General features: G+C 42.4%; 1 protein-coding gene across 21 annotated transcripts in view; it reads right to left on the reverse strand.

Moving 5' to 3' along the window:
* The window catches only part of AFG2A (AFG2 AAA ATPase homolog A), a 248554-nt gene that overhangs the window by 187320 nt on the left and 34836 nt on the right, over positions 1-26398 (reverse strand). For all 21 annotated transcript variants that reach the window (XR_009757954.1, XM_061585130.1, XM_061585133.1 and 18 more), the window contains exons 10-12: positions 15977-16131; positions 14488-14697; positions 841-894 (exon numbers count right to left, since the gene is read on the reverse strand). Coding sequence is in view for 20 of the 21 variants with exons in the window: in XM_061585130.1 (XP_061441114.1) it covers positions 841-894; positions 14488-14697; positions 15977-16131 (419 nt within the window). In the remaining variant the exon portion in view is untranslated. The remainder of the gene's footprint in view (positions 1-840; positions 895-14487; positions 14698-15976; positions 16132-26398) is intronic.

The raw sequence follows: 26398 nt of genomic DNA on the forward strand, positions 1-26398 counted from the left end.
ATTCAAAGATTAGGCCCATCACACGCCTGATGGCATCATCAAGAGCCTCCCCGCCTTCAATCCTTTCTACTCGCACTCTGTGAACCACCCTGCTGCCTTGTTGCTTTTCCCCAAAAATGTTCTAGTAGCAATATGTTCTCACTGTGGGATGTCTATTAGACCTTCAATGCTTTAGGAACATCCTGGGCACAATAATCCATTTGAGTAATAGTTCCGATGAACACCGACATCCTAGCAGAGTCATCTAGATCTATAACATTAGATTTCCCATAGATCCTTGCGCGAGGGACACTACCATCAAAGTGCCGAAGGTCTTCAGAGGTCTCACAGCAAAACCATCCTGCTGGAGGCCCCCAGTAAGTTTAGATGGGAAAAGGAAGGGGGCAATTAGGTTGAGCTTCCAAGAACACCCTCCACTCTTAGCAAGTACATATCCCAAACTGACTTCACCATATAAACATATAACAGTACTGAAAGCTCTAAGGTTCCACATGGACAATTAGGGGTAGATCTATTCAGATGTTCATAGATAAGTATGGACCTTAATTTAGGTAATAAAATACTACACTCAAGGACAGGGGAGAGGGAAGGGGTGGGGGAAGGGATTATCTTTTTTTTCATTCAGTATATATTGCATTTCATTGAAAATCAATAAATACAAAAAAACTACATAATTCAAAGCCCATAAAAACTAGTCACTACAAAGCAACGATAGTATGATGAATCAAAAAAACTTTTTTTTACTGTACAAATTTTTTACTGTACAAAAATAGGGAGCAAGTAAATATACATCCTGTACATGTGGCACCGAAGTTTCCAATTAAATTCATAACACCTTACCTCTCTGACTGCACGTTCAGATTCCCCAACATATTTGTTCATCAATTCTGGTCCCTGCATGAAAAAAATCAAGGACTTTTTCATCGTGCCATACATGTTAGGGACTGTTATGTCATATAGCATTCTACCTTGAACAATAGACTTGCAAGTATCAAATTAAATGTGAACAGTGGGATGGAGATCGTTTTCAGCAGAGGGGGCAGACTGTTATCTCCCCCACGCCTTGTGGGCAAAGTCTGACAGGTGGATGGAGCCACCCACCTGTCAATCACCTGATGTCAAAATGACATCTTGTAACCTTTTTCGCCCACAGGGGTCTTCAGAAGCCTCACAAAGCACTATTTTGCACAGTGCTTTGAAAGGGGCTTTGTAGGCACTGCCTATTAGCTGATTGGTGGTGCCTGCAAACATCCTTTCAGCTGAGCAAGGTTTTTACCTGCCTCACACCTGATGTTATATATAATGTCAGGGGTAGGGCAGGTGGGCGTGGCATGGCCGAAACAGCCTCCTAGATCAAATTAGGAACACAAGCTGGAAGTTCTCTGCCCCTGCTGTAATAGACACCTTTGTCATATACAGATTAGATCACTCCAAAGCCCGCTATGTGAAGTAGCCCTTGAAAAGCATTCCATTACAAATAAATTGGCGCCTGGATGCAAACATGTGCTGGATGAGGGCTAATAAACTATGACTGAATCCTGATAAGATGGATAGTCTATGGCTGGGTGATTTCCACATCCTGGTATTAGATAGCGTACCAGCCCTGGATAATCATAGTCTATTTCTATGCTACTTTTCAATAGTAAACCATGCTCAAGGCAGCTCACAACATCAAAGTTTAGACAATTCACTAACAGTTATAAGGCATAACAAAGTTTAAATAGTGATAAACAATAGGCTAATGAGAGACTTCCGGGAAGGGTGACTTAGCCTGTGCCTGCTTTTGAGACGGGCTCCTGCCTCAAAAGAAGCTTATTCAGATATATCAGTCAGATTTTTTTTTTTTTGACTGATTAAACTTCTCCCGGGTAGGGAGAAACGAAGAGATTAACCTCAAAGCCTATTTTTGTTGGGACGACCAGATCTCATTAATTTATGGGACGAGGTCCAGCCGACGAAGGTGGGACGGATTTTCAACAACAAGCTCTATCTGATAAAGCGAACGTTCATCTTATCTTCTAAGAGAGAACGCACTAACAGGCAAGCACCCTTCTTTCTATATTTTTCTTTTACTTGACTTAAATTGTTGCTGTTTAAAAGAGATTTGCCAGATTGATCGGTTTTTGACATCTCACTGGGGAGCCATAACTTCTCTCTGCTACTCACTAATTAATAGCTTATCTCTGTTTTTGTTGCAAAAAGCTGTCCTGGATTTGCATTCTAAAGATATACACAGAAGAGGGATTTCTATTCCAGATTTTTTTTTTGAAGAATATTATATTGTCTGAGACTACTCCCTTTTTGGTCTATTTTATTTTGACGAATCTGTTTCCTGACGACCGCCATTAATTGTTTCGATCCTGGGAACTGCATTTTGTTTACTTAAGCATGGAGAGATAAGGCTGTCTGCTCTGTTTATACTGTGATGTCACCAAGTTTGGAGTATTAACCCAATTGTTGCTGAAATAAGAAGTGGTTTTCCTATATTTTTCTTTTAAAATGGCAATTAAGAAAGTGGCTGAGAAGCTGGAAATAACTATGTTTCAGAAAATAATGGATGAGATTGAGATAACGAAACAAAACCTGCGACAGGGTTGTAAGGAGCTGAAAATTGAATTGAGTAAAATGAAGCAGGAGATTAAAGATATAGGGGTCCCTGTGAGAGAGGTGACCCTGGAAGGGGTCCCTGTGAGAGAGGAGACCCCGGAGATTGGAACAAACGTGGAACAGGAAAAAGATTTGGAGTCTATGGACTTTAGAAACAAAATCTATTGTTTGGAGACACAGGAGATTAAAGACATAGGGGTCCTTGTGAGAGAGGAGACCCTGGAGACTGGAACAGGGGTCCCTGTGAGAGAGGAGACCCTGGAGACTGGAACAGGGGTCCCTGTGAGAGAGGAGATCCCGGAGATTGGAACAAACGTGGAACAGGAACAAGATTTGGAGTCTATGGACTTTAGAAATAAAATCTATTGTTTGGAACTCAATGTTATCTCTGAAGAAATTAATGAAGATTCTAGAGATAAAGTTATCAATGGCATGGATAATCTTCTGGACTGGAATGATGTGATGGAGCCCAATATAGAGAAAATCTATGGAATTAACTGCAGCCATGTGACAATGGAAAAACTTTCAAGAGATGACCCAGTGTATTTTGAAAAAAAGAACAGAGATATGATTTTACAGCAGTATTTCAGCAACCTATTCAGAATGGATGGCAAGAAAATATTTGGGATAGAGGTAATTCCCATCAGACTCTTACTATATGACTATGGCTTTGACAGCAAGATTATTATGGAATACTGATAATGGAAGATTGGATACTGAAATTACTGGACTTAACAAGACTACTGAAGATGGAAGATGGAAAATGGAACTAATAGGGATAATAGAACAATGGCTACTGAAATTACTGAACCTAACAGATTCTGATGTGATGGATTAATTGAAATGTTTATTTTGACTATGGTTATGACAATAAGATTATCATAATTAGTAATGAGATGGATTAATCGATATGCTTATCTGGAAAAAAAAATTGATAGATATATTTCTTAAAGAATTGAAACCTCTCTTTGACTTTTTGTGGAAAGAATAAAGTAATGTTTATGAGATTTGATGATTAAGTAAGATAACTACTGGAGGAAAGTGATTTTATAATATGACTTAAGAGACAGGATTGTTATATATTATAGACTTATAACTGATTTGATCTTTGACAAATGGGAAGTCAATATTTTACTCTTTATTTTTTATTTTTGTTTTTTTTTTTCTTTTTTTCTTTTTGTTTAACTATTTTTGATTTTGTTTTTTGTCTTTGAATGTTTTATGATTTTGTCTTGTATGTTTTATGAAAATCTGAATAAAAATTATTGAAAAAAAAAAAAAAAAACAATAGGCTAATGAACATCTCGTATTAATAAATACACAATAAATACAATTATCCACTTATAAGATATATTAATAAAAGTACAAGAACATAATCCAGATAACAGCAAAAATAATGCATCTTCAAAACTAAATCTTGACCCCAGCAATGACCCCTAAACAAAAACCCACCCTGATGGTCTCTAGCCATCCAAAGCAACAGATGCAGCCTTTGTAGCTGGAGTCAGTCAAGGCCTTGTTCTCCCAGGCCAGGTGGAAATCGGCTACACAAAGCAGAGAGCAGGTGCTGCAGGACTCAGAGAAAGAATGGATGGGGTTGCACTCCCTCTGAAGGAGCAGGTGCATAGCTTGTGCTTTCTCCTAGATCCATCACTGTATTTACAGCTCCAGGTGAAGTCAATGGTTCAGAGCACCTTATCAGCTTTAGTTGGTGCACAAATTATGGCCATTTCTGGACACAGATAGCCTAGAAGACTTGGTGGACCATACATTGGTAACTTCACAGCTGGAGTACTGTAATTCACCTGTATGTGAGGCTACCTTTGCACCTATTTTGGGAGCTACAGCTAGTGCAAAATGTAGTTGCTAGGGTGACTGTTGGGAGACCTAGCTTTACACATATTATATTGGTGTAGAAAGATCTGCATTCGGTGCCTATTAGCTTGCTTTGTTGCAGACATTTAAAGCTCTAAGCAAAATGAGACTACAATACCTATCAGACAGCCTCCCCTGATACAGAGCAAGCCGACCTTTAAGATCTTCTGAGGAGACCTTGCTGGCTGTTCCATGACTAGTGGATTGTCACTTGGTGACAACACTAAGAACATAAGAAGAGCCTGCTGGATCAAGCAAGTGGCCCATCTAGTCCAGCATCCTGTTCTCACAGTGGCCAACCAGGTGCCTGGGGAAAGCCCGCAAGCAGGACCCGAGTGCAAGAACACTCTCCCCTCCTGAGGCTTCTGGCAACTGGTTTTCAGAAGCATGCTGCCTCTGACTAGGGTGGCACAGCACAGCCATCATGGCTAGTAGCCATTGATAGCCCTGTCCTCCATGAATTTGTCTAATCTTCTTTTAAAGCCATCCAAGCTGGTGGCCATTACTGCATCTTGTGGGAGCAAATTCCATAGTTTAACTATGCGCTGAGTAAAGAAGTACTTCCTTTTGTCTGTCCTGAATCTTCCAACATTCAGCTTCTTTGAATGTCCACGAGTTCTAGTATTATGAGAGAGGGAGAAGAACTTTTCTCTATCCATTTTCTCAATGCCATGCATAATTTTATACACTTCTATCATGTCTCCTCTGACCCACCTTTTCTCTAAACTAAAAAGCCCCAAATGCTGCAACCTTTCCTTGTAAGGGAGTCGCTCCATCCCCTTGATCATTCTGGTTGCCCGCTTCTGAACCTTTTCCAACCCTATAATATCCTTTTTGAGATGAGGCGACCAGAACTGTACACAGAATCCCAAATGCGGCCGCACCATAGATTTATACAACGGCACTATGATATCGGCTGTTTTATTTTCAATACCTTTCCTAATTATTGCTAGCATGGAATTTGCCTTTTTCACGGCTGCCGCACACTGGGTCGACATTTTCATCGTGCTGTCCACTACAACCCCGAGGTCTCTCTCCTGGTCGGTCACCGCCAGTTCAGACCCCATGAGCGTATATGTGAAATTAAGATTTTTTGCTCCAATATGCATAATTTTACACTTGTTTATATTGAATTGCATTTGCCATTTTTCCGCCCATTCACTCAGTTTGGAGAGGTCTTTTTGGAGCTCTTCGCAATCCCTTTTTGTTTTAACAACCCTGAACAATTTAGTGTCGTCAGCAAACTTGGCCACTTCACTGCTCACTCCTAATTCTAGGTCATTAATGAACAAGTTGAAAAGTACAGGTCCCAATACCGATCCTTGAGGGACTCCACTTTCTACAGCCCTCCATTGGGAGAACTGTCCGTTTATTCCTACTCTCTGCTTTCTGCTTCTTAACCAATTCCTTATCCACAAGAGGACCTCTCCTCTTATTCCATGACTGCTAAGCTTCCTCAGAAGTCTTTGGTGAGGTACCTTGTCAAACGCTTTTTCAAAGTCTAAGTACACTATGTCCACTGGATCACCTCTATCTATATGCTTGTTGACACTCTCAAAGAATTCTAATAGGTTACTGAGACAGGACTTTCCCTTGCAGAAGCCATGCTGGCTCTGCTTCAGCAAGGCTTGTTCTTCTATGTGCTTAGTTAATCTAGCTTTAATAATACTTTCTACCAGTTTTCCAGGGACAGAAGTTAAGCTAACTGGCCTGTAATTTCCAGGATCCCCTCTGGATCCCTTTTTGAAGATTGGCGTTACATTTGCCACTTTCCAGTCCTCAGGCACAGAGGAGGACCCAAGGGACAAGTTACATATTTTAGTTAGCAGATCAGCAATTTCACATTTGAGTTCTTTGAGAACTCTCGGGTGGATGCCATCCGGGCCCGGTGATTTGTCAGTTTTTATATTGTCCATTAAGCTTAGAACTTCCTCTCTCGTTACCACTATTTGTCTCAGTTCCTCAGAATCCCTTCCTGCAAATGTTAGTTCAGGTTCAGGGATCTGCCCTATATCTTCCACTGTGAAGACAGATGCAAAGAATTCATTTAGCTTCTCTGCAATCTCCTTATCGTTCTTTAGGACACCTTTGACTCCCTTATCATCCAAGGGTCCAATTGTCTCCCTAGATGGTCTCCTGCTTTGAATGTATTTATAGAATTTTTTGTTGTTGGTTTTTATGTTCTTAGCAACGTGCTCCTCAAAATCTTTTTTAGCATCCCTTATTGTCTTCTTGCATTTCTTTTGCCAGAGTTTACGTTCTTTTTTATTTTCTTCATTCGGACAAGACTTCCATTTTCTGAAGGAAGACTTTTTGCCTCTAAGAGCTTCCTTGACTTTGCTCGTTAACCATGCTGGCATCTTCTTGGCCCTGGCGGTACCTTTTCTGATCTGCGGTATGCACTCCAGTTGAGCTTCTAATATAGTGTTTTTAAACAACTTCCACTGAAGTGGATCTTCTCAGTGATAGTTCCCAACCCTGAAATGCCCTCTCTTGGGTAAATTAATGAGGCAGATACAGTAATGACCTTTCAATGCCTCTTTAAAATGTACATGTCTACCCAAGCTTTCCTGGATTCTGACTCTTAATTTTCCCATTTTCTGCACTGTTCATTTTTATTTGTGAGATACAGTTGTATTGTGTTTTTATCAAGGAGATTTTAATTTAATGGGGTGAGTTTACCCCTGAAAGATCAGGTCCGCAGCCTCGGGGTGGTTCTTGATTCCAAGCTGTCCATGGAGGCTCAGATTTCGGCAGTGAGCCGGGCAGCTTGGTACCAATTACATCTCATACGGAGGCTGCAACCCTACCTCCCTATTCATCAGCTCCCACTGGTGGTACACGCCCTGGTCACCTCTCAATTAGACTACTGCAATGCGCTCTACGTGGGGTTACCCTTGAAAACGGTCCGGAAACTACAACTGGTGCAGAATGCGGCGGCTCGGTTGCTTACAAACAGCCGCCGCCGTGATCACATCACGCCAGTATTATTTCACCTACATTGGCTGCCAGTTGTTTTCCGGGCCCAATTCAAGGTGTTGGTATTAACCTTTAAATCCCTATACGGTCTCGGCCCAGTTTATCTGAAGGAGCGCCTCCAGTACCACAAATTAAGCCGCCCAACCAGATCAGCCACACAGGGCCTTCTCTCAGTCCCACCAACGAAAACAGCTAGGTTGGTAGGGACTAGAGAGAGGGCATTTTCAGTGGCGGCCCCCACTCTCTGGAACTCCCTCCCATTCGATCTTCGCCATGCCCCTTCCCTGGATATATTTCGCCGGGCATTAAAAACTTGGCTTTTTGGACAGGGCTTCAGGAATTCCGGGGAGGGCTAACTTTTTTGGGATATTTTATTATCTATTGATCACCCTAACTGATTTCATGCTGCTGTGATTAATGATCGTACTGATTTTATTGTATTTTATCTGTATTGTATTGTAATTTACTGAATTTTAGTTTGTACGTCGCCTAGAGTGGCTTCGGCCAGATAGGTGACACAAAAATTAAATTTATTATTATTATTATTTTATTAAATGTTGTATTTTTATGTAAACTGATTACAGATTATTATATTAAGCAATAGAACATTTTTAATAAATAAAAGTCTTTTGGCTGTGAAGGTGAGAAATCAAACATCAGCACAAGCCTGCATTTTGGTGTAGCCCTGTGGGTAGTTAAAGTGTCATGCCCCATTCCTATTCTCTTCCAATCTACTTAATAAGTGAGTTGGCAGCATGTAGCTCTACATACGTTGTACTATTTTTTTAAGACATCTGTTACTCAACCAGCCAAGATCACAGAACTCTACAATTCATATTTCTGGTTACTAAAAAAGAGCTAAAGGAGGATCTGCCAAAAATCCCGGTCAGAACACTATCCAATCTTCTTCCAGAAGTTCAGTGATGGTTGCTCATGAAGCAGAGCAGCAGGCTGTCCAAGCCTCATTAATCTATTTTAACTGATGCAGCCAACAGCAAAGGAGAAAAACGGCTGAGGAAATTTTAACTGGAAAATATTTTGACGTAATTGACCCTGATAAAAAACTAAACTTAAGCACATGTCAAGGGCAGAGAGCCACAGAAAGGCATCTGAAGAGGGACACAGGACATTAGCAAATGCCAACGTGAAGTCAGAGCTTTGACAACAGTGTATATTTTTGTAATTAATGCTAATCGGGGGGGGGGGGGAGAAGCTAAGACAAAAAGATCTTATTTAAAACAGAAAATAAGACACCAAGAACATTTTCTACCAAAAGCCTTTACCACGATTGGACACGTTTACTAAATACAAATAATATGTTGGCGTTGACAACTCTCTTCCGCCTGCATGATGTGTTCCTGCTCTGTTGGAAGCATTACAAGTAGTATCAGTTAGTTTCTAACATACTCTTAAAGTCCAGGGAGTACTAGATCACTTGGCAATCTTGTACACAGAGAACATCAGAAATGACTTAATTATTTAACATTTCTCTTTTAAGGATTGTTAGCGCAAGGTTAAGCAATACATCACACACAATTTTTATAGCTTGCAACCAGTTTTTCCAAATCAAAAAAAGGAAAGGGGAAAAAAAGCAGTTTTTGACAGTGGGTGTATTTGCATGGAGAAGTGGCAAAGGAGTGTTTAACCTTCTTCCTGTGCACTTTTTCCACTGCAGCTCCCTCCTCAGTAATTGCCAAGATGATTTTCCCTCTGCAAGATTCCAATTGTGTTTACACAGCATATGCAACTATAATCCCATCACAGGAGGAAAAACACAAGGCATTGTAGTAGAGAAATAGTAGAAAGGGAAAAGGGTTAAGCACCCCCTCTCACTTCTCTGCATAAAAACAACTTGCTTTTTTAATATAAACTTGTAGTTGCAGGGCTGTACTGTTACTGTAAGTGCACCTGCTGTCATGTTTGGGTGGGAGCCAGGACACTGTCCTCACAGCGGACAAACAGATGCCTATGGGAAAACCACAAGGAGAACATGCATGCAACAGCATTCTGCCCACCTGCAATTCCCAGCAACTGATACTGGGAATGTCTCCCAGTATTACTGGAGATAATACACAACCATCATGACTAGCACGCAAGTTGGCAGCGAATTCTATATTCTTCACAAGGTGCTGTGTGAAGGAGTACTTCCTCCTGTTTAACATGTGAATACTTTCAAGGGCTATGTATAGTATTCACACATTAAGGAATATCAAAGGACAGGACTGGTGCCAGACTTTGGTGGGCTCTCAGTATGCCACCAATGCCCCCCTCCCAGTGACAACCTGGACCTGTCTGGTGCTATTGCTTGCTGCCACCAACATTACTCACCTGCTGCCCCTAGAAATGTTTGGTGGCAGTTGTTTTCGGATGGATGGATGGATGCAAGCTGAGCTGAACTCTGAGCTGCTATGGGCAGACACCATTTTACATTGTCCCTAATGGAATGCTGATGGCACGCATGGCATTTTGAGCAATCTAAGATGACAGCTACCTACAGGAACTTGGAGCCAAGGATCTCTTTAAGACGCCTCCCTCTCTGCCCTAGGTGAAGACATCCAGGGTAAATGGACAAGTGACTGCCACCATCAGGAGCTATGGCTGGCACTGTTGCTTCTTAACCACTGGCACCAGACATTCACCCATTTCCCCCAGATGTGCACACCTGGCAGGCAGCAGAGACATAAATTCATATTCCTGAAATTATGACTTGTTTTTCTTTGCTCAAACTAGAATGGACCATTGGTCTCACCTGAAAGGTGGTTTTTCCAGGTATCATGCCATCAGGAAGGTATTAGTACCACCTAGTGTCCAAAGGCAGGAATGCACGGGAACCAAGACTTCTGGGGCTCCTTCCAGTGAGACCACAGTCCATTCAGGATGACTCGCATTCAGGATCCATTAAACTCAGAAGCAAAATTAGTTAGAAGGAGCACAACCACTAAACACTCCACTTGACTTCCCACTAAACATGAACGGGAGAGAAAATCCAGTCACAGAGGGAGACACCACGAAGCTTGAACTGAGAGAGTTAGCATCTCTGAGAACCATGGTCTGCATGGCCAGAAGGGTGCCAAGAGAATCACCCGGGCGTGTTTCTGATGGAGTTTCCAGATGGTCTGTCCCAGCAGAGGAACTTCTCTTGCATTCATCTTGGCCACAGCACTGATAGGGCACTGACTGCCTCTGCTCCTGCTTGATGGTACCTTGCAAAGTAACATGGGAGCTGTGCGTTCTGAGATGAAACATAGAGGTCTACTATGAAGGGTCAGAACTGTTGATGCAGCTGAAGGAACACCTCGGGATGGAGCTTCCACTCCCAAGGCTGAATCTGCTGCCTGCTGAGCTAGTCTGCAGCAATGTTTAAATCACTGCTGAGGTGCTCAGCCCTCAGGGAAAGTAGGTGACACTCGGCCCAATCGAAGATGCATGACTATTCTGCCTATCCAAAAGGTAAGGCCCGGTACTGGAAATAGTGCTGGCCATAAGCAAACTGAAATTTGAGTTCTAAAATCACCCTCCACAAGTGGTCTTTTTTGGCCATGGTGAACAAGATGGAGTAAACATCTGAGTAACAGTCTTCGGAATCCACTGGCTCTATCACCTTTATGGTGATAGGTGACTTATGGCTTTTGCCATCACAGAGTGTCTTTCTAGTAATTTGGACAGGGGTGAGGGAAGGAATCTGTGAGGAGGAAGGTCCTGAAACTCTATGGCATAGCCGTGAACCATAGAGTCTCTCACCCAAGCATCCATGGTTATGCGCCTCCAAGTGCTGGCAACATGGAGAAGCCTGTCCCCTGCTGGAATGGCGTCAGTACTGGTGTTGTCAGTGTCCTCCCTGACTAGGAGCAAGCAGGCACCTCTGACATGCAGAGAAATGGTACTGAGAGTGTGTGGGGAAGTGCTGCTTGTTCCAATAGCCTCATGCGGAGCAAAACTCCTGGCCCCTACTGCTGGACCACAGGGCCCAAAAGAAGCTTGACGGTCCTCTCTTTGTTGTGGCCAACACAGGCTTACTCATATCCTTACGGCCTTGAGGGCTTTATCCCCAAAGAGCATGGACCCAGTATAGCGGGCTGTGGAAAGGTTAATCCATACTGTGTTGTCAGCATCCTAGTGGTGTAGCCAAAGTGTCCGACGAGCCACCACCCTGGTGGACATGGCACTGCCCGTGAACTGTGTAGCATTGAGTGTCGTGTCTGCCACAAACACAGTGGCCTTGTGAAGCTTGACTAGAGACTTCCGGAAGTGAATGGGATCAGGCTGAGGATCCTCCAGAAGTTCATCTAACTACATCATGGAAGCCCTGGTAATCAAGGAGGCAACACAGGAGGCCCGGACTGAGTATGTGGTGGTATCATGGGACTTCCTGAGTGTAAATCCAACCTGCGCTTGGAGGTATCCTTGAATTGAGAATCCTCCTCTTTAGGAAGAAGGGATTTGACAACAAGACTTGAAATGGGCACATCCACGGCAGGGACTTTCAGAAAATCCATAAAGGCGGGCATTAAGAAATAGAATTTCTGGCAAACACTGTCACACAACAAGACTGTAGAGGATGGCCCCATTCCTCACGGGCCAGTGGGTCTGGAACTGGAAAGGCAAGAATGGTAGACTTGGGGGCCTTGAGCACCCTAGTGCCCTTGATAGGGGTAGGTGATGGCTCAGGTTCTGGACTGTCCAGCCCCACATGACAAGGGCCTTATGAAATAGCGCATGGTAATCGGAGGCCTGAAACAGACAATGAGATAGGTCCTCCTCCTCATTCGACTCACCGCTTCACACAGCATCCACATCTGCAGGGGTGATGGTCCAGTGGTTCAGCCTCTGTATTAGGAAGACACTGGGCCCTGCCCCAAGGAACACTGAAGGGATTAGTGGATGATGACTGTTGCTGCTCAGATGGAGGTAGAGTATGAGGCTGGGGTGCAGACACAGGAGAAGGTCTCTGAAGATCAGTTGATAGAGACCCCAACAGAGTATCTCTGAACTGTGAAAATGAATGCCTGATCCAGAAGAAGGTCCTGCAGGGGAGCGTAAGGCAACTGGGTATCCAGAGATGCCTGAGGATCAGCAGACTGATGAATGTGAATAGAGGGCTGCGTATGAGGATACTCAGGAGACAGAGCTAACTGAGTAGAGGCATGGGCTGTATGCTGGACCCTGGAAGTTGACCAGCAAGGAAGAAGGGCAGGGGCCTTCCCAGAAGGTTAGTCTAGAAACACTTCAAATTCCTCACTGGAGGATTCCACGGGTGAATGGAAAACTGCCTCTAGCCTGAAAGTCTATGAGACTGCTCCTGCATCTTAGCCTCCGATGAGTCACCTCGGGAAGTAGGGGTGCTGACATAGCGGCCCTCCGTGAAGCCTTCTATTTGGCCAAGAGAACTGACTTCTTAATGCATTTGGAGTGCTTGGAAATCTTGGAGGCTTTGTGCTTATGTGACTTGGATGCAGCCGAGGCCAGCGAGATTGATTAGGTGAATGGCTGCTGCTGCAGATCAGAATGCTGCTGCTCCATTAATATGTCCACAGGAGCATCCTGAGATGATCCAGCCATGGTTACACACAGTAGAGGGGAGCAGTACCAGACATTAGTTGGATAGAGTCCTAATTAATCAACACACACACAGGTAGAGTGGTGCGGTGAATTAGCGAGGCTGGAATGAACCACACACAGTAGAGGGAAGCTATCTGACCTCTAATTGTAACCCCTGCAGAATGAACCACACACAGTAAAGGGAGTGGTTTGCGCTCTAATGCAGCCAGGGAACCAAAAATTACAGCATAGGCTTCCCCCCCCCCGGCCTTGTCAAAAGAGGAGAGGCAGAAAGGAAAAAGGCACAGAGGTCAGGTCAAAGACAAGACAGACAGGAAGAGGGCAAGTATTTAAATAAAGAAATAGTATTTTTTTTTAAAAAAAAACACCTAAGACGACAGGAGCTGATCATGGACTAGAAAGCTGGAACAGCAAGCAGCACCGAGCTCAAAAGGGTGGGAAAAATAAAAACAAAATGGTGGTCGGGAGAGAACTTCCACTGGTGGGAAAAAAGGCAAGGCAAAATGGCAGTCAGAAGAGACTGCCAAAAGGGGCAAGGCAAAATGGCGGTCAGGAGAGAAGGGTGCCTGACCACAGCTGCAAGCACTGGAGGGCAGGGACAGCCCAGTGACTAGCCACTGTAGCAGCCAGTAACCCCTGGACCTGAGCCGTGAATCGGCACAGGCCATGATCGGCGGGGGGAAGATGTACCCAGAGCCACAGCCACGAGCTCCAGATAAGTGGTTGCCAAGAGGGAAGCAACTGGACTCAATAGTGGCCGGCACCAGGTGAAGAAAGGAGCAGCCAACACCTGCTGGACTAAGGCTGTGAACAGGCGTGGGTCATGATCTCCGGGGGGGGGGGACTGTGATGAGGGAGGGAGAAGCTGCAGGAAGGAAAAAGCCAAGCTGCAGAAGGGAAAAAGCCAAGGAGGAGGAAGGCCCCAGTGGCTCAGACTGGGACAAACCCAGGGAGGGGGAAGGCCCCAGTACCTAAGACTGGGACCAGCCGAACAGAGGGTTTCCCCCCCCCTAAAACAACAAGAAACAGAAATCAACAGGAATAAAAGGAAATGGACAGGTTCAGAAACAGTACAGGAACAAACTCGCTACAGCTAAGGTAAAGAATCCCATCAAGGACAAAGGCAGGAATGGACCAGGATCTCACCAGAAGGAGCACCAGAAGTCTTGACTCCCGTGCATTCCTGCCTTTGGACACTAGGTGGCGCTAATACCCTCCTGTTGGCTTGCTACCTGAGGAAAACTTGTGTAACTCTCAGGCAGGGAAGATTAATGTACTTCCAATGCAGAACCAGCTTGCACATCTCACTGTGTGATGGGGGGGAGGGGGGGAGAGTGAGTGAGAGAGAGACAGACACATCCAAGCACCATCTTACAAAGAAGCATATAGAACAGGAAGCACAGATGGCTCAGCCCTTTTCATTTCATACACATCCTATGATGTCTTAAGAACAGAATTGCTAATTACCTTCACTGCCAAGAAATTCAGCCCACTTTCATGGGCCAAAGCCTTTGCAATCATGGTTTTTGAGCATCCTGGAGGTCCATAAAGTAATACTCCTTTTGGTGGCTGAATACCCATTCTAAGGAAAGACTCCGGATGCTTCAGTGGCCATTCTACTGCTTGTTTCAATTTCAGTTTGACATCTTCCAGCCCTCCTATGTCTGACCAGGATACCTGGTAAAACAAACTTCATGAATTACTAGGAAATATTCTGCAGAGTACAAGAATGGAAGAAAAATATTCCTTTTTTATAAGTAGCATGCACAAATACTCAGGCACACACATTCTACCAGGATTGCACCTAAAGTCTTCCACTGTACTTAAAGGGATGATGGGAGAAGATGGCCTGATGTGTTAAGCATTGGAAAGCAGACATGACTGAGTGAAAGGGGGAGAATTAGTATTAAAATAGCTCAAGACGGACATAGTAGATTTGAATGACACAAGGTGAATAAATAACTTTATTCATCAGTGATCTCAGTAAGTAACTGCCCACCACTTGGTCTGGCTTTTTTCTTCATCTCCAAATCATCTCTTTACTGCTTCTACTCAAATCAAGACAGGAGAAGAGCTAATAATCATTGAAACCATGGGATCATCCAGCCCCTAAGAGATCCTAAGGTGCAGCAAGTTGTCCTCCACATTCAATATCTTGGGACTGATGAATCAGCACGGTCCACTGTCAGCACACTCAAGCATGCCCTGCTCTGCATTTAAAGACAATAATGTCCTGATGGTCTGATCAACACTAGGCAGGTGAGTCTGGGAGACACTGCCATTTTAATTTCTCATAATATTCCCCATGTAGTGTGACTCCAGATCACTGTGGGAAACTGAAGTAGTAGCATCCAGACCCAGCTGACTGTCACTGATTAGAGCAATGCTGCCATCACCAGCCAAGCCTGTAAAGACATGCCCAGGAAACTGGACTACCAATGTCTACAAGAAGCCTCCTCAAACCTGGATCCAGCCTGGAAATCAGCAGTTGCTACAGCAACCACTCAGCCAGAAAAAAAATCTGAGGTAAAATGGCCTTGTAGCAACAGTAATAAATCCCTGCACTTCCCCCTTCCACAGCCCACAGGAAATGAGAACAAAGGAATGTGTTAGTGCTGAAGTGGGAGAAAAGGAGGATATAAGTTGCCAGTTTTCCACCAGCTAATATACATAACACCCTCACTCCTAAAAGAGGTCTGAAACTGGAAGATATGTTGGCTAAGGAGAAGCTATGGGGGTGGAAGAGACATTTATCCCTGGACTATATTTCATCATGACTGAGGTTCTGCTAGGCAGAGGAAAGGGTCTGAAATAGGAGATTGTCCCCTCGTAGCACAAGCTTCCCCTTCTTAGGCTACTACAGTCATCAAATGGTGACTGCTATCAAGTATGTGGCTTTCCTAGTGCTCCAATATCTGAATAATTATTTAAGAATATTATACAGGGTAAAACTTACTTTTGGCACATCAATTGCCACCTCCCTCATGGCACTGGGCCTGACATCATTCATAGCCTGCAGGAAGTCATTGCGCGTAACTATCACTGATCCTGACACATTCTCATCCAAGAGGTTTGTTTTCTCCCCGAGTACTCGCCGTAAAGCATACAAGCCTATACAAAGTACAGAACACAAAACAGTACATGAACTTATTGCTTCTCATAAATATATAGCAGGCGCTCTATACCATAAAAAGGACACTGCAACATAAAAGAGAATTCATGTGAAATAATCAAGCAAGAAAAGGCTACGGACATGTTTGTTGTTATGTCAAGTCAATTACAACTTATGGTGACCCTATAAATCAGTGACCTCCAATAGCATCTATTGTGAACCATGCTGTTCAGATCTTGTAAGTTCAGGTCTGTGGCTTCCTTTATGGAATCAACCCATCTCTTGCCTGGTCTTCCTCTTTTTCTACTGTTTTTCCCAGCATTATTGTCTTTTCTAGTGAATCATGTCTCCTCATTATGTGCCCAAAGTATAATAACCTCAGTTTCATCATTTTAGCTTCTAGTGACAGTTCTGGTTTAATCTGTTCTAACACCCAATTATTGGTCTTTTTCGCAGTCCATGGTATCCGCAAAGCTCTCCTCCAACACCACATTTCAAATGAGTTGATTTTTCTCTTATCCACTTTTTTCACTGTCCAACTTTCACATCCATAGAGATTGGGAATACCATGGTCTGAATGATCCTGACTTTAGTGTTCAGTGATACATCTTTGCATCTGAGGACATTTTCTAGTTCTCTCATAGCTGCCCTCCCCAGTCCTACCCTTCTTCTAATTTCTTGACTTGATTTTGGTTAATGACTGTGCCAAGGTATTGATAATCCTTGACAAGTTCAATGTCCTCATTGTCAACTTTAAAGTTACATATATCTTCTGCTGTCATTGCTTTAGTCTTCTTGACATTCAGCTGTAGTCCTGCTTTTGTGCTTTCCTCTTTAACTTTCATCAGCATTCATTTCAGATCATTACTGGTTTGTGCTGGTAGTATGGTATCGTCTGCATATCTTAAATTATTGATATTTCTCCCTCCAATCTTCACACCTCCTTCATCGTGGTCCAATCCCGCTTTCCGTATGGTATGTTCTGCATATAGATTAAACAAATAGGGTGATCAAATGCACCCCTGTCTCATACCCTTTCTGATGGGCAACCAGTCGGTTTCTCCATATTCTGTCCTTACAGTAGCTTCTTGTCCAGAGTATAGGCTGCACATCAGAACAATCAGATGCTGTAGCACCCTCATTTCTTTTAAAGCATTCCATAGTTTTTTTGTGATCTACACAATCAAAGGCTTTGCTGTAATCTATAAAACAGGGTGATTTTCTTCTGAAATTCCTTGCTCCGTTCCATTATCCAACATATGTTTGTGATATGATCTCTGGTACCTCTTTCCTGTCTAAATCCAGCTTGAACAACTGGCATTTCTCGCTCCATATATGGCAAGAGCCTTTGTTGTAGAATCTTGAGCATTACTTTACTTGCATGGGATATTAAGGCAATAGTTCAATAATTACTGCATTCCCTGGGATCCCCTTTCTTTGGAATTGGGATATATACTGAATGTTTCCAGTCTGTGGGCCACTGTTTATATGGACATAATATATGTCCACGTTTACATGAACATATGGACATGTTTATAATCTCAAAATAAGGAAAAATTATTTGAAATTTTGTGAAATAAAATAATCTTTATATAATAAATAATGAAATAATCCTTCCTCTGTGGGAAGAAAATATTAAGGATGGAACAGGCTAATGCTGGTGGTATTGATTAAGTACCAAGGACACTTTAATACAGCAAAAAATCACATCATCAGACCTAATAATAATAATAAAATTTAATTTGTGTGTCGCCTATCTGGCCAATGGCCACTCTAGGCGACATACATATAGTAAATGCAGTGAAATACAATACACTAAAATACACTATAACAATATAAATTATAAATTATAATAACAGCAGAATACAGAGTAGGAAGCATTTCAAACATAAGAACATTAAGCCTCCCCAGAAGTCCCAAAAGCCTGTTGAAAAAGCCAGGTCTTTATGGCCTTGCGGAACATATTCAGGGAAGAGACGTGCCGAAGATCTTGTGGGAGGGAGTTCCAGAGGGTGGGGGTCGCCACTGAAAAGGCCCTCTCTCTAGTTCCCACCAACTTAGCTGATTTGGTTGGCGGGACTGAGAGAAGGCCTTGTGTGGCCGATCTTGTTGGGCGGCATAATTGGTGGCGTTGTAGGCGCTCCTTTAGATAAACTGGGCCGAGACCGTATAGGGATTTAAAGGTTAATACCAACACCTTGAATTGGGCCCGGAAAACAACTGGAAGCCAGTGTAGATCGAACAACACTGGCGTGATGTGGTCCCGGCGACGACTGTTTGTAAGTAGTCGAGCCGCCGCATTTTGAACAAGTTGTAGTTTCCGGACCATCTTCAAGGGTAGCCCCACGTAGAGCACATTACAGTAATCTAATCGAGAGGTGACCAGGGCATGTACTACCAATGGGAGCTGATGATCAGGAAGGTAGGGTTGCAGCCTACGTATAAGGTGTAGTTGATACCAAGCTGCCCGGCTCACTGTCGAAATCTGAGCCTCCATGGACAGCCTGGAATCAAGTACAACTCCGAGGCTGCGGACCTGGTCCTTCAGGGGTAGACTCACCCCACTGAACTTAAGGTCAACAGATCCCAACCTTCTCTTGTCCCCCACGAGCAGTACCTCGGTCTTGTCGGGGTTCAGTTTCAGCCTATTCCTTCCCATCCATCCACTCACGGACTCCAAGCACTTGGACAAGGTCTCCACAGCCAACTCTGGTGAAGATTTAAACGAGAGATAGAGCTGAGTGTCATCTGCATATTGGTGACACTGCAACCCAAACCTCCTGATGATTGACCCCAGCGGCTTCATATAGATGTTAAATAGCATGGGAGAGAGGATAGAACCCTGTGGCACACCACAGTGTAGAGGCCAAGGGTCTGAAACCTCCTCCCCCAATGCCACTTGTTGGTACCTGTCAGAGAGAAAGGAATGGAACCACCGTAATACAGTGCCTCCTATTCCCAATCCCTCCAGGCGACATAAAAGGATACTGTGGTCAACAGTATCAAAAGCCGCTGAAAGGTCAAGGAGGACAAGAAAGGTGAATTCTCCCCCATCTAATGCCCTCCTCATATCATCTACCAGAGCGACCAAGGCTGTTTCAGTTCCGTGACCAGTCCTGAAGCCCGATTGGTATGGATCTAAGTAATCCATTTCATCCAAGTGTGCCGACAACTGATTAGCCACCACTCGCTCAATGACCTTGCCCAAGAATGGTAGATTCGAAATTGGGTGAAAGTTATTAAAAACTTGGGGATCCAAGGAGGGCTTCTTCAAGATGGGCTTTACAATTGCCTCCTTGAGGGCTGATGGCATCACACCCTCTTTCAAGGATGTGTTTACCACCGCCTTAATCCCCTCACCCAACTTCTCTCTGCAGCTCATAATAAGCCACGATGGGCAAGGGTCAGTTAGACAGGTGGTAGGCTTTACAGTCGAGAGCACCTTGTCCCACAGGCTTGCAAACTAAAGTTTTGTGTGGGCGAAACTGAGCTCTGATGTGAGGAGAAACACGTTTTACAATAATTCTTCTGTCCCATATGAAGCCAGGGAAAGATCACCTTCCTAAGCATTTTCTAATCTAGACCAATCTAAACTGAAATATTTCTATCATTTTCTTGATTAACATCCACTTTGTATCTAGATTTAAACTTCTTCATGATTCACATGAAGTTTCCTACTTCTAATATCATAACTTCAAGGCTTAGATATAACCCCCAAAATCTTATTCTCTGTGGCATCACCAATTTAAAATGCTTTAATCAGTTGAATGCCAGGGGGTGCAGTGCTGGAAGGGGAGAAGCAGACAGAGTAGCCAAGCAGATTTCACTGGATGTTGCTATCAATATGGCGCATTCAACAATAAGCCATCTGCATTCCAAGCTGCAAATCAAATGAATTCCCTTTAGCACAGAAGTGCTGTCGGGCAAGTTCTTCATATAAAGCAATATAATGTCTTCAATTATGTATACTGTAATGTGGTATAGAAAGAATTATTGCTAATCTAGGTTCAAGAATACTAACACCTCCAAACAATAAACAAGTTGTTTTGTGAGACTGTGAGCGCATACAAATCAAAGTTTTTTGTTAGAGGTAATGCCCCCTTCTTGTTGGATGTAATAAGAAATGTAATATAAGAGAATTTAAACTTTAATCCATTTGTTTAAAGCAGCAAAGTATTTTCTTTGTGGATCTATTCACTGACCAAAAGTAATTACCTCTTTCAGCAAGGATACGATTCTTATTTCCAATCCAAAATCTTTAAATAATAAAATATGGTATGCAGAGAAGGAACATTCAACATGTTCCATTTTTCATTACATGAGGTATGTTTAAAAAGGATTATTTTTTTATCTGTAGCTACCCAATTAAAAAAATATCCAGGAAAAACACAGTTCATATTAAGCATCGCCATTACTGGGGTAAAACAAGAGCGCTGCCTTCTTTGTTATAGTTTTGTCATAGTTTTACAAATCAGCAATAAAGCAGTTGCAATCTTAACAAAAGAAGAGATAAGTAAGGTCAGAACTGTCCAAAATAAAGCCTGAATCCATTACGTCTTTTAATTATTAAGATATGAGTGTGTGCACGCCATGCTACAGGTCAGCCTTTAATTGAAAGAATATTTTACAATAAAGGAATAATGAAAGACAGACTAAAAGCAAGACCTCGATTCTTCCTGTTTTCTTTTGTTAGCATTATTTGTTTCTGCCCTCCCTATTGATCCTTGACCTTAAAAACTGGTTGCATTACGACCAAGGAAGGATAAAGTCACTACCTTGCCAGGAAGATAAATGTATAACCCCCTTCTTTACAAGGAACTTTAGAAAGACTTCTAATTTGTATGATTGCACAAGCCCTGAGTAATGAACTCAAAATGCACATTTTGTTTAAACTGTAGCCCAGAAAATAGTGAACATCTGGCCAACACAAATGAGGTTTTTAATATGGGGTATGTCGGATCACGTTTTGGATCAGATGCAGCCTTTACCTTGTATTCTAAGTTGGCTTTAAGCACATACTTACATATCAGATGGCACCTATTTCTAGTGGCTTAGTGCACAATCATGTTCTCTTACCACCGACTAATTATTTGACCTCTCTTGCAACTCTTATTCAAAACAAGTAATCATTATGAAACAAGAGCTTACCTAAACAAAAGGGGGGGGGAAACCTGTAGCATTTGTCGTAAGTTTTTTACAAGGTTCATGTAGCCTTTGTAAAAACAAATTACTGCCAGTTGCTGTGCTACACTGTACTTACCCACATTATTCCATTTGCAAGACCTGCAACAAAATGCTGCAGTGTAGAATAGTTGTTTTTCTCCTTCATGACATTCTATTCCATTCCTTCCCCCCGCCCCGCCCTAGTCAGCATTCCACAGCCACCAAGCATGCTTGGTCCTCACTGGGTTGTTTGGGGGGTGGGGGGTCTCTAACACTTAGGACTTCCCCCCCATTTTTTTTTTATTTCTACAAACTATTGTGCTCAAATGAGCCTGTTGATACTTCTCTCTTCTGTATGGCTGAAGTTATTTTTGTTACATATGCAACACTCACAGCCTGAACATCAGCAATGGATGAAATGACCTGAAATTGTTACTACCTCGCAATATTGGAAGACTTGAAAGGTATAGTATAAAAGAACCTTGTGCTAACATTTTGCTTCAGGCAGTGTCCAAATTACAACTGGTCCAGAGGTACCCCATTATGGAAATGTTCTCCCTGCTGAAATACAAGAGGCCACATCAGTATTGGCATTTCACTGGCTCTTCAAGACAAACCTGTTTAGACAATCTGTTTTGAACTCCTGTTTTAATTATGTTATTGTAATGGGCTTATTTGTTGTACATTTTATTGCGGATATTTATTTTAATGTTTTTATGGATTGTTTTGTTGTGTATTAATCATGTGTGGCTATATTCTTTACAATCTGTTTTATACTTATAAACCACTTAGAAGCCATTTGAGCAAGAAAGCAGTATATACATTGATAAATAATAATCACTTTTTCTGACTGGGACCTTATGCGATTTTTTTTACAATAATACTATGAATTGAATAAAATTGTGGGGAGTAAGACATTGCATAAGAAACCATTATAATTCATGTGTTCTAATGTCATCAATCAGGTGCAAGGCCCATCTAGTCCAGCATCCTGTTCCAGCAGTGTTCAACCAGGTGCCTGTCGAAAGCCAGCAAGCAGGACCTGAGTGCAACAGCAAAAAGCATGTCATGGCTGCCACCACGTGTTGCACAGGAGGAAAAAAAGCCTACTTTGGCAGACAGATCTCCTTTGCTAGATTGGAACATACACGTCACCAAGAAAGAAATACAGGATTCAGCAATTCAGCAATAACAAACTGTATCCTGCATATTAATTTAAATAAAGGAAACAAAAATCAAACAGCAAAAGTGCATATGTCTGCCTAAATCCTATTGATTAACAAGGTGCACCTACCTTTATCCACACTGCAGATAAACCTTCACAGCACATTCTGCTCCATCTCTAAGTCAGGGTTAACAGAAGATAGAAAGTTCAGCTGGACTTTCTAACTTGGCCATACTTAGGGCAGCTCTGTTCTAGCCATCTATTAGTTCAAATACCTGAATCCAAAAGGACAAGATGCAGCAGCATTTTATATAACATACACAAGAAAAGGGTTGCCAAACTCTTTTCCACTAATATGGAATTAGAGTTGTTCCTAGAGAACTGTGTATATAAAAATGAATTTGGAAATGTTGACTGTATTGACTCATCTGTCTTACAGACCATGTGGGATTGGAGAAATGTTTTCCATCAGAATTTCAAACTCAATGAATGAGAAGACAACACTTACATATATACTCTAAGCCTGAATCTATTTTTATTTAGACAACTTCTAGCAAAGAACTAGGGTTTTGTGAATGAATTGTTTCTTGTTGTAGCCTTTTTTTCCTTTCACTAAAATTATTTTCAGCTGTGAATAGTTTAAACATGAGAATAACAATTCTCCTGACACTCTGCCTTGGCAAATAAAGCAAGTATGTACAGTTGTCCTTGTGGGGGGGGGAATCCTATGTAACAGAACTCTTGAAAATGAAATTAATCTGCTTTCCCCTTCTATGCCTTGCCATAACACCTGTTTAGGCCACTAGGCATGTTTCAGCAAATACTAGGTTGTTCACGAAGAACTGTAAATTACATGTGCCTCCATGTAGTAGTTTAGCCGACTGAACTTGCAATGTACAGATGGTAAAGAACCTAAGAGTTATGCTTGTATGAACAGGATAAATCTTGTACTGCTTTCATAACTAATTCATACTGTTACACACATCCCTTCCCCATCTTTAAAATGACTGCGCAATGAACACATTTTCAACAGTGTTTACCTAATAAACTTGGCATACAGAGAAGGAATACTTGTGTTTCACGTCGTTTAAAAGTTCATACATAAAATGAACCACACCGCATCTACCTTAAATGGACCCATCCTGTCCCAGTATAGGCTAGCATTGTTTATAGTTCTAACTAACTCAAACATTCTTTCCAGCCCTGCTACCTAAAGTCCCTTAATTTAGATGCTAGAAATTGAACCTGGGACCTTATGCAAAACATGGTCTCGGTTATCAAGTTATGATCCCTCCTGCTTCCCATCTAAAATGAGATTTCATATCTCACCAACACTAACTATGGAGAAGAAACATTTTCATTCCCTCTAAGGCAGCCTTTCCCAACTGGTGTGCCTCCAGATGTTGTTGGACCACAACTCCCATCAGCCTCAGCCATTGGCAATGCTGGCTGAGGCTGATGGGAGTTGTGGTCCAACAACATCTGGAGGCACACTGGTTGGGAAAGGCTGCTCTAAGGTATAAAATGGAGCTCAACATCTTTAAGCTCTTTCACACTGAAGAGAGAACTGTCGTATTAGGGATGTTTGGAGATTTTGTTCAGTCCACATTACAAAGTGAACCGATCAGATCTGCAACTCCCTGTTTAATATGCAGATCAGAACATAGTTATTCTTCAGTTTTTGCACTTCTCCATGTTCTTCAGCACAGCTCTGGGCTCAAAGAAAATACCACAATGCATAGAAAATGTGTACTTTATGATTAAAATGTTCAGAAATATGTATTTTGTGATAAAACACACTAAAATAAGTTCATTTAAATGTTAATTATCTTGTAGTTTTTTTTAAATGCAGAAACAGAATGGAGTGGACTTATGAACACATGCAAAACTGACATGGCCTGGAAGTAAGACTGATCCACATACCTTGTGGACGTCCAACAGTTCTTGCTATGTGCCAAACCTCCATAGCAGCTGCAAAGACTTGCTACTTGGAGACCCAAAAGCCTATTTTCCTCCCAGTGTCTATTTCCTAACCAGTCCTGTTCCTGTTTTCCCAGCCAATGCAACACTAGAGACTATGTGCTTCATGTAGGTTTTCCAGGCTATGTATCAATGGAACCAACGGCCTGCCTCCTCAGTTATAATAATAATAATAATAATAATAAAATTTTATTTGTTAGTCGCCTATCTGTCCGAATTCACGCACACTCTAGGCGACTTACAACAACATAATGAAATACAGTAACAATCCAAAACATAATTTCAATTAATCTAACATCAAGAAACATCAATTAATACGTCAGCAAGCTAATCCACCCCTAGATTCCCATAGGCCTGCCTGAATAGCCAGGTCTTAAGAGCTCAGCAAAAACCCATCAGGGAGGAGGCATGTCGAATATCATAAGGGAGAGAATTCCAGAGGGTGGGGGCCACAACCGAGAACGCCCTCTCCCTGGTCCTCACCAGCCTAGCTGTTTTGACCGGTGGGACCACGAGGAGGTCCTGTGTGGCTGATCTTGTAACGTGGCCTAATTGGTGATACTGGAGGCGGTCCTTCAGATAAACTGGGCCGAAACCTCCTGCGCTGGGATTTATCTCCCTAAGGGCAAAAAAAAAAAGGCAGACTTGCATGGCCTTTTTCCTTACATTTTCTCTTGTTCTTTTACCAACAGAACAAATTCAGTCACTGCCAGATGAACTGTCCATATTTGTTTAGCCCTTCTTATTACACCGAAGGTTGGTGAGATGGTTTGAAATGTTGTTTGACAAAGGAACAATCACTATGACAAAGACAGGAAAAAGAAATAGCCCTTATAGCAGTTGCAGGACTGGGCTAGCAACAGCCTAGCCATTTATTCTCTGTGATAACTGTTAGTGGCACATTAAAAAAAAGCATGACATGATCTCACACTATAGGTTCCGCATAAGTGAAGGAAAACTGGGAGTGGGGTGGGAAATGGAGCAGGAAAGGATCGCTGCATGCCAGCATCACATCACACATTCTGTTCTAGATGTTACAAGGGAGAGAGAGACAACACTGGGGCTAATTTGGGTACCAGTCACACATCTGCCATAACATCTATTTCCACAGAAGCTTGTTTTTAAGCATTCAAGAACTGCCCACTATCAAGATGCAGAATGCTGTGACAGACACTTCTTTTCATGTGAGAAAGAATGGAAAACATTCTTCAGACCTTTCATATTTTAACAAAAAGTTGTACCTGGACTACAGAACCCCTGTGGGATGGAACTAAAAGTAGGGGAATAGGCAAAGAGGATAATATAATTTCTTACAGGCAAGCTATTGCCTTTGAAGGCTTAACAAGAATCTACATGATAATCTCCCATGGCAAGGACAGGGAACCTTTTTGGCCGGGTGGGTCAGATCTTTATCCTCCCTGCACAAGCCAACTTTGACAGCCACCTGTCAATCATCTGACATCATAACAACATCATTTTATGTTAACCACCCAGAGAGCTATTGCTAGTCGGACGGTATATAAGTTTAATAAATAATAAATAAATAATAATAATCAGGTGACTGACAACCATCAAAGTCTCTTGTGCAGTGTTTTCCAAACGCCCAACAACCAGCCAGCTGTCAGGGGTTTGTGGGAAGTGCTTTACAAGCCCTGTGCTCAGCACTTCCCACAGAAAGCAAATTGACAGGGACAGGTATTAAGAGGAAATAAAAGAAAAAGAAGTTATCAGCCAACAATCAAAGACACATAGATCAAAATGCATAATTAAGATTCGTGTGAGGCTAATTAAAGGACTACAAATTAGTAACAGATATGTGGCACATAGGAACAAAATGGAGAATGAAACAAAGTCCCACCGCAGAATGCACTGACTAGCAAGTGTGTTAGGATTGCAGTCCAAGTTTGGCTTTTCTTATTTCTACCACACTGTTCATTTAATAGGGGGAAACAAAGAGA

Source organism: Rhineura floridana, chromosome 9 (genome assembly GCF_030035675.1).
Source record: "Rhineura floridana isolate rRhiFlo1 chromosome 9, rRhiFlo1.hap2, whole genome shotgun sequence".
Classification (NCBI taxonomy): Eukaryota; Metazoa; Chordata; class Lepidosauria; order Squamata; family Rhineuridae; genus Rhineura; species Rhineura floridana.